General features: G+C 41.0%; 1 protein-coding gene across 1 annotated transcript; it reads left to right on the plus strand.

The window, feature by feature from the left end:
• Nucleotides 1–610: 610 nt before the first annotated feature.
• Nucleotides 611–8,015, plus strand: scd (stearoyl-CoA desaturase (delta-9-desaturase)). Its single transcript, XM_083904116.1, has 6 exons — nucleotides 611–723; nucleotides 978–1,274; nucleotides 3,165–3,295; nucleotides 3,385–3,590; nucleotides 5,009–5,241; nucleotides 5,954–8,015. Exons 2-6 carry the CDS (start codon nucleotides 1,004–1,006, stop codon nucleotides 6,151–6,153), a joined length of 1,041 nt encoding a protein of 346 aa, XP_083760242.1. The 5' UTR covers nucleotides 611–723; nucleotides 978–1,003; the 3' UTR covers nucleotides 6,154–8,015.
• Nucleotides 8,016–9,381: the final 1,366 nt, after the last annotated feature.

The raw sequence follows: 9,381 nt of genomic DNA on the forward strand, positions 1-9,381 counted from the left end.
GACCACAATAGATGTGCATTGGCCCCCAGGTCATATGAGTTTGAGACCCCTGTTGTAAGTGTGTCGACTAAAAGACACCCATGGGTGATGAAACGTTTGCATATACTGTTATAGCATGTTATATAATCCCATCATCATTTCTGGAAGATAATTTTTGGGTGGATGAGGTTGACGTGACAGACAGAGCAAGCATCCCTGTAGTTCCTCTGTGGGCGGGAGAGGAGAGAACCCCACTCCTCCCTTAAATATACCACATACTTATCTGGCTTCATCATTACATTCAACAATTTACCCCCTCTTCCTCTTCTTCATCCTCCTCCTCTACTCATGTCGTTGCATGAATCCACGCGTGAATGGAAATGTAGTTTTCATTATTACTACTATGATGATTATTACTACTGTATTCGGTTGAATACGTGTCTAGACAGCAGCAGCTGCTCTCAGGGAGGTAAATATACATCTGGCAGCAGAATGAATAAAAGGTGAACAGCAGATAAACAAGCAGCCAATCAGAGGCCGAGTTTCAGGCACGAGCTGCTCGCTGATTGGCCAGTCGCACCACAGGCTCCTGCTCCCATTGATGCGTTCTCTGCAGTCAGAGCTGACTGACTGTACCGCTCTCTCTCTCTCCCTCTTTTCACACGGCGGCTGTTCACTTCTGGCTTCAGCAGCGGCTTTCTCTTCACAGGTGGACCACCTCGCTTACTCGCCTGCTTGTCTTCGGTGAGCTGCTTTATTCGTATTTTTTTTTTTAAACTGTGACTTTATTTTTCCTCCAGCTGTAAGACCTAAAAACGAACAAATGTGCGGAGTGTGTCGTAGTCAGCATCTTCTTTATATGTCCACAACAGCTTCTGTAAAAAAGCTAGTTGACATGCTAGCCAAAAAAAAAAAAAAAGATTAACGTATTCACCGTGTAAAGGAGGATTTTGGTGACTGTTTTTGTGGTTGTTGTTGTTGTGTTTTTTTCCGCCCAGAGCATCGTCCGGACCACAGACACACGATGACGGAGGCGGAGGCGTTGGAGAAGAAGCAGCAGCAGCACAAGTCCAGCAACGGCAGCGTTCCTCCTCCTGAACCGCTGTCCCCGCTGCCTCTCCCCCCTGAGGCCACCAGAGACGACACGTTCGACCACACGTACAGAGAGAAGGAGGGCCCCAAACCTGCCAGCGAAATCGTGTGGAGAAATGTTGCCCTGATGACTCTGTTGCATGTAGGTGCCCTGTACGGCGTCTGCCTCATCCCCTCAGCATCTCCGCTGACCTTGCTTTGGTGTGAGTAAAGCACGCTTACATATACAGGATGTACCTGTTACATCATTCATACACAGTCTGGGTGTGGAGGGGTTTTTTCTTTGAATTTTTTTTTTAAAGTGTTACAGGCATGTTAAAAGATGGTTGCTTCGATAGTTTTCTGTATATGAGGAGTATACAGGTCAGTGACAGCATAATTAAGAGATTTATTAGGGCTGCAACTAACTATTATTTTCATATTCGATTCATCTTTACCATAAAATGTCAGTGTAATGTTTCTCAAACCTGGAAATGATGTCTTGTTTTGGTCCACAAACCAAAAGGATTCAGTTTGAATGGTTTCTTTGTTATATGGAGCACAGAAACCAGAAAATATTCACATTTAAGAAGCTGAAAAATCTGAAAACTTTGAAAAACACTCAAACCGATTAACCGAGTATCAAAATAGTTGACGATCAATTGTCGATTAATCGAGTAATTATTTCAGCCCTTGATTTGATGTCACGGCATGCTGCAGCCCCAAGCTAATAGTGATTGTTCTGAAAGATATTGAAGTTTTATTTATGGCTGCACAATATCAGAGGAAACATGCCATGATGATATGACGGGATTAAAGAATCATAAATATTTAAGTAGTGTTGATGAGCTTCTGCTAGGTTTGCTGTTAATATAAAACCCAGGAAGTGACGTTGGTAACACTTGACATTACAGTACAGTAACAGTATGTTAAATAGCATGGTTATATATTTTTTGTAAAGTTTGTTAATACCAATGGAAAATGTTGAATGTGAAATTGGACATAATGGAGAACAAATGTCATATTTACATCAATTTGGATTCGGAAACATTTTCATGTTACTGTATTACACTGATGATAGATTACAGTCATTCTTATTATTATCTAAAACCTGGATATGACTTAAAACATGTTATTACTATAATATTATCCCAGGCTGGAAATAGCATTACGGTAAACGGTAGTATTATCTCCCTATTACAACATTATTTACCATACTATTTATTAATTAACATGTTGTTACTGTACTGTAGTATAACACCCCCTACTTCCTGGATTGTGGAAATAGATCAACTACCATGAAAATGAACACATTTCATTTCAGTTGTCGAACCAATTCTCCTCTCATTTGTCTGCCCACCGTTCTGCCAAGTTGGGGTACGAGGCTCTTGTTGCCGTATGGGGGGGAATTTAAATCAAGTGAAGTCTGCTCGGCTGCTCATGGTGTAGGAAAATGATAAAATGAAAGTAACAAAAGGAAAACAATTATCTACCTTTACAATATGTTCTTGGTGGAAAAAAAAATCAATGGCAAATCAATTACTGTGAAAAATAGAAATGAGAATGCAAGTAACCAGCATTTTCAGCCTTACAAGATAAATGCAGAGTCCCACAGAAGTAAAGATTAACGTGAGGGATAATGGTGTTACTTCAATAGCTCAATATTTTCTCAGGTGGCACTTGGTATAAAAAGTTTGAGAAACCGCTGATCTAATATGATGAAATTACGCCACACACTGAGTGTTACAGCTCCATCAAGTGTGCTTTGTGATGTTAATTGTTCATTTTTATGAGAAAAAAGCTGAGCAGATCAGTCACAGGTGGATTTTAAACACAGGGGAGCTGGTGTGATGCATTTTGTTTGTGTTGTTAAGAGCTTTACACCACAGTGTTATGAACAAAACACACAATGACATCCATTTTTATTATTTCTGCTTTTTGAGATCAGCATTGTGACAGAATGACACTTGTTGAGGGTTTTCCCTTCCGAGTCGTAACACTGACAATGAGGCTTACAGAAAATGTCTGATACAGAGACGTCACTATGATGAGGTGCTTGTTATGGCAGCAGCTTGTGGTCAAACTAATTTGTTGATGCATTTCTTCTCCCACAGCCGTACTTTGTTTTTTGATAAGTGCTTTAGGAGTCACTGCGGGAGCTCATCGCCTTTGGAGCCACAGAACGTACAAGGCCTCAGTACCACTAAGGATTTTCCTCGGTTTTGCGAACTCCATGGCTTTTCAGGTACCTGAAAATGGAACACTGCACAGGTGTTAGTCAAATGCACTACTGTGTCTACTGTACGTCATCTCCATCTTGACTTTCATCCACAGAATGATATCTTTGAATGGGCTCGGGACCACAGGGTTCACCACAAATATTCAGAGACAGACGCGGATCCCCACAACGCTGTACGAGGCTTCTTCTTCTCTCACATTGGCTGGCTGCTCGTGCGCAAACACCCCGACGTCATCGACAAAGGACGCAAGCTGGAGCTCAATGACCTGTTGGCCGACAAAGTTGTGATGTTTCAGAGGAAGTAAGTCGCAATAGCTGTGGAGTTTGAGTTTATTCCGTTACACAAATGCAGACAGCACAGACAAGATTTAAAGGGGACATATTATGCAAAATCAACTTTTTATTCATTTAAATCCTTATATTTGGGACTCTGAAGGCCCTATCAGTCGTCAAAGTGTGAAAAAAGATGACTCACTCATGTTTTTGTGGTCCTCCTCAGTCTAAGTACAGTTGTTGACTTCCGCACTCATTGGGATGTCACAATGTGCTTAATTCCTGGAATTGTTGTCTCGCAGAGTTCCGCTTTGTCTGTAAACATGCGAGAGTGCTGGCGAGGGCAACAGTATCTGAAAACCGGAAGTCTGCGAAAAGTTCTATTCTTGTATCCACAGTGTCCAACACAAACTTCCAGCCTCAGAGGATTTATCTGTCCAGTGGATACATGTTATATATGACAGCAATGTGCCTGCTAGCTTTTTTTAAGGTGGACCTTATGAGTTACTACTAAACAGAGCGTTGTGAACAGGGCTGTTTTGGCAGGGTGATTGAACTGCTGTGGTGCTTCATCCTTATGTTATTTTGACCAAAGCATGTCACAGACATGTTCATTAGGACACCAGGGAACTAGGTTAACTTGGAGAAATAGGGTATAATATGACCCCTTTAACATTTATTCACAGCAGTGGTGACATAAATCCACAAAACTACTTCTGCCTTCTGAAGAAGAAAAGGGGAAAAAAGGGAAGAAAAATGTTACATACACACATAACATAGGCATAGGCTTACATATGGTAATATTTATTTTATTCACACATTAAAATACTATAATCCCCTCAAAAGCAGCACCACAAAGACATTTCTTGAATATGTACAACAAAATAATTAATCTCAGAAGTTATGTTCTTTCCTATCATGAAAAGTGCTTTTTGAACTGAATGAACGTGACTTATTATTAGCGTTATACAACATTATTTGCATTATTTTGTGGTTAATATGGTACTATAAAAATAATTTGCATTCTCAGAATAATCATCAATGTTATCCATGATGACCATGGTTCTTTCCTGTCGTGAAACTATTGACTTTGGTTAATGATAGGATGTTTTTACACTCCATGCATTTTACTTTGTTTCGATCACTGATCTATAAACACTGGTTTAGACAGTTGTTTAGCAAATATAAGTTGGAGCAATGAACTTGACCTGCTGTAGTTTTGTGATGCAGAGTTGTCTACACTGCAGATTGTCATTCTGGTTTAACAAGGAGAAAATTACTAACACCTCAGACATGCGGCTATTTATTTAGCGTCGGCTTTCTTTATTCTAAACTGTGTCATGTGAAAAAAAGTGTGAGGGTTAACAATATCATGTGTGACAATGCTTATGTTGCACTGAGCAAACATTAAATCCCTCTATTTTCTCTCTCTTGTCGCCTGGACAGGTATTACAAGCCGTCAGTGCTGCTCATGTGCTTTTTTATCCCCATGTTTGTGCCTTGGTACCTGTGGGGCGAGTCCCTGTGGGTGGCCTACTACATCCCGGCCCTGCTGAGGTACACCTTGGTCCTGAACGCCACCTGGCTAGTGAACAGCGCCGCACACATGTGGGGAAACAGGCCCTATGACAAGGGCATCAACCCGAGGGAAAACAATTTTGTCGCGTTCAGTGCTATAGGTAGGAACAACCTGTGAAGTTTAAGTGTTTTGACTCTGAAAGTGAAGAAAAGTTTAAGCCAGAAGCACTGTCCAATGAATAACGCAGCAGGGAATTCTGATTCATGTCCATGTTCATTTTTGGAGAGGACTTCAATCCTTTCTAAAAATATAAGAACATGGTACAAAGATTAATTTTACAAAATTAGTCCGCAAAGGAAATTTGTCACTGTAATTGCACTTAGTGGCATAACCCTATTATATTTTGCAAGACTGAATTAGTACATTTATTTCGACAAAGTCCAAAGTGTTTACAGTGTTTACTTCCATCATTTGATTCCTGTGCCTGTAATTCAGTGATTTTATCGGGCTCATCAAGACATTTTATCTGTCACAAATGCTGCTAAAGATCAAATCTGGGATCGTCTCAGGAGTTCTTCTATTTATTTTCTCACGCAAACGATCACTAATGGATCACAACGACTCGATGCCATTTTGCTGCGTGTTCTGCCACTGGCACAAACACACACACAGAGGAAGCAAATGAGACAATTCCCCCGATCCCCATGCTGCGTCCAGACGTCATCAAACTCTGTCTTTTGTTGTGTTTCAGTGCGGAGAACCTTCTGTTCGCCTCTTTCAAACAAGACCAAGGAGTTTCTTTGGTGAATTTTTGTCAGCAAGGATTCCTGCTTACAGTCACTGAAGAGTGTTCTGTTTCCTCTTCCTCACAGGTGAAGGATTTCACAACTACCACCACACGTTCCCCTATGACTATTCAACAAGTGAGTTCGGCTGCAAGATGAACCTTACCACTTGCTTCATCGACTTCATGTGCCTCTTGGGCCTGGCCAAGGACTGCAAGCGGGTGTCCCGCGAGCTGGTGATGGCCCGTATACAGCGCACTGGAGACGGAAGTCACAGGAGTGGCTAAGATTGTCGAGGTGTGGTTAGCTTCAAGACGACAAACAACAGAAAAGAAGAAGAAGCTTCACAGTCTTTGACAGCTATACATTTCTCATCCTCGGAGATGACAGTCAGCTTCATGAGGGCCTTGACCACATTTTTGCTTGTTTTTGTGGTTTTTGTAGCTGTAACTAAACAAATTGTTCAAGTTGGATATTTACACAAAAAAAAGAAGAAACATTTTGTAGAGCTCTTGGCCTCAAGTTTCTATTGTTCAGTCAGGCCAAGGTCTCGCAAAGATGCTTCAGATTTGAAATAGTTTTACATCTTCAAGGTCAAATTCATTCTCTGTTGTTTTGCCACTTTGGTGTGCATTTCTTCATGCAAGACCAGTCATGTAGCCAATCAATTTTTATGTAAGTATTACTCAATTATTAATCAAATAGTGGAGAACTTTAAAAAAACAAACAGAGTAACAGTTGTTTAACTGATGGGCGCCGATTGGAGACTGTTGCCTTTTTTGCAGTTTACAGCAGGTTTTCACGGTTCTGATATAAATGAAGTGTTTGAGCGCTGTAAGATCTGTGAACGAGAAAAAAAAAGAGTTTGATGATGATGTAGCTGGAGTTTATAAAAATATGGCACATGGTGGAAGAGTAAGGGAACCTAGACCAACCTGTTCACCGAGTCATGCAGCCTGGTCGTCTCTCGTGGGAAAACAGAACTTGGAAAACACTTAGAAAAGGGACTTATTGGACATAAGGGAGATGTTAACCCTTAGGTTAAGTTATCACTCAATGAAAACTGCCATTCAACACTAACAGTAAATTTACGACCATCTCGACACACTAAATTTGTATCGCTTCTTCTCTCATCATTACGGAAATTTTTAATTTTTAATTCTGGTTTTGCTTCCCGGAAACACGCTCTGTGTCCCCATGTTTCTACTCGAACGCGTGCAGCGGAGGTCTCTCATTGGTCGACGGTGCAGCTACACGACAGTTCTGGTGTTTTCCCAACAACGTGCCACCCATGCATGACGATATACTGTAGTCGGTGTTCTCGTGAGGTGTCCTTTTGTCGGTGACTAACGGCAGATCCGCGTCTATTTTTGTAACGTAACAGTGGAGCTGCATTGCTTTTGGAGCGTTGGAATTGTTGCCGTGGTGATTTCTCAGACAGTGGGGGGTGGGCGGGGGGGTCTGGTTTCCCTTGTGATGCAAGACGTGCATCGATGTTTGTGTTTACTTCTGGTGTTGCAGAATGCTTAGATTGTTTTTTTAATTTATGTATTTATTTCTTTTTGTTTTTGGTATTGACTAAAAGAAATATGGCTCGAACCTGATCCAGGTTATGCTTTTCAAGATTTGACGGACCGTCTCAAAAAAAAAAAATCAATCAAATTGAAGCACTTCTTGATTATTAATTTATGAGTCAGGATACAACCTAATGCCTTATAACTCGCTCATTCCTGATCTTCTTTGTCAGTCAGTTCAGACAAAAACAGCCCAAGTTCTACAAAAATCAGCCTGACTGAGGTCTATGTTTACAGGCAGAAGCACCACGCGGAACATGCTTATTTTTGTAAGCATTGATTTTAGGCAATCAGTACTATAAGTGCAAATATATAGATATTTAATTGTGAGATTTAACTTGTAAAATATTATCCTAATGGATCATATTCAGTGAAAAATTTTGAAAAGCCAAAGGTGCTGTCATTAGGAATCAAAATCAAGCCAAACCTGCAAGAAACAAAACTCCCACAGTCCAGAACGTCCAACCTTTTCCTGATGAAGATGAGGATCCAGGAGTTGTCAGTGTGAATGATCATTTCAAAGCAAAACTGTTCTATTCTGAAATAAAGTTCATGATATTTTCAATACACTCGTTATTCAAATCAAACTGGTGTTGCTCTTTTTCTTTGCTTGCTGTGTATTTTCTTCACCTCCATTATATACTGAAAATACGACACAGAAGGCTGCTGAGCTCCTGAGCTGAACATCTGCAGCCGAGTAAATCCATATTACATCAATATCAGTAATCAAGCACAGCAGATGTAACACGTTTGTAACATCTGCACCTTGGTTATAATGGAAGTAGAGCTGTTTGTGTGAAACACCACATATTAACCTGTCTAAATACTAGACTCAGTCTAGTTGTGTTTTAGTGTCAGTTTACAGGTGCATCAGAGCACTTAGTTGAGCGTGTCTCAGAGTCGCAATATAAAACAAAAGGTACATGTGAATAATAAAAGTGCAACCATGTTCAATTGTTAAAGGGTTATACAAAATCAACGTTTTAATCATTTAAATCCTTTGAAAAATATTTGGGACTCTGCAGGTCCTATCAGTCTGCAAAGTGTGAAGAAAGATGGCTCACTCGCTCCACAGTGCAGCAGAGTTCTACACAAACTTTCAGCCTCAGAGGATTTATCTGTCCAGTGCATAAATATTATATATGACTGCAATGTGCCTGCTAGAGCCTGCAAAGGATCACTTTTCCAAATGCTAACTGCTGTTAGCTCCCAGTAGCCTCTGTGGCTGATGTAATTTCCTGTTTCGTTTTTACTAAAGAGATACTACTAAACAGAGCGTTCTGAACAGGGCTGTTTTAGCAGGGTGATTGAACTGCTGTGGTGCTTCATCCTTGTGGTATTTTGACCAAAGCATGTCACAGACATGTTCATTAGGACACCAGGGAACTAGGTTAACTTGGAGAAATATGGCATAATATGACCCCTTTAATAATAAAACATTGAAGTCATGGGTTTGTGAGAGTTACCATCTTAGTCTGTGCTGGTGTGAAGTGCAACTGTGTGTTTATGTCCATGAAGCATGATTCTGATGATTATTGGAAGGTGATGTCTCATCAGGTGACAGTTCTGAAGGCAGAAGATACATGCCGAAACCAAAAAAGTGATGTCTCTGGTTTAGTGTACCGTTATGTCCACAGAGAGTGTGGTGATGTCTTGTAAGGACAGCCCTACAGAGTGTCTATGGAATCTCTGAACTCCCCCAACTCTGTTGAGTTGTAACGATCCACTGGAGGGATGGAGTGTGTGAGGATAATGGTGTGGTGGAGAGCTGGCCTGAGTCTTCGAGTCCTCTTGCACGCAGGCCAGCTCTCTTTCATGACCTGATAAAGTCGCACCACCATTGCTGAGCCTTCGCGACGGTTGCCGAGGTGTTTGCTGACCACCTCGGGCTGTTTGAGCTGTGCAGAGCCAGGAGCCTGATGCAATGTTTTGTTATTGTGT

This window comes from Microchirus variegatus (assembly GCF_963457635.1).
Source record: "Microchirus variegatus genome assembly, chromosome: 17".
In the NCBI taxonomy this organism is placed as follows: domain Eukaryota; kingdom Metazoa; phylum Chordata; class Actinopteri; order Pleuronectiformes; family Soleidae; genus Microchirus; species Microchirus variegatus.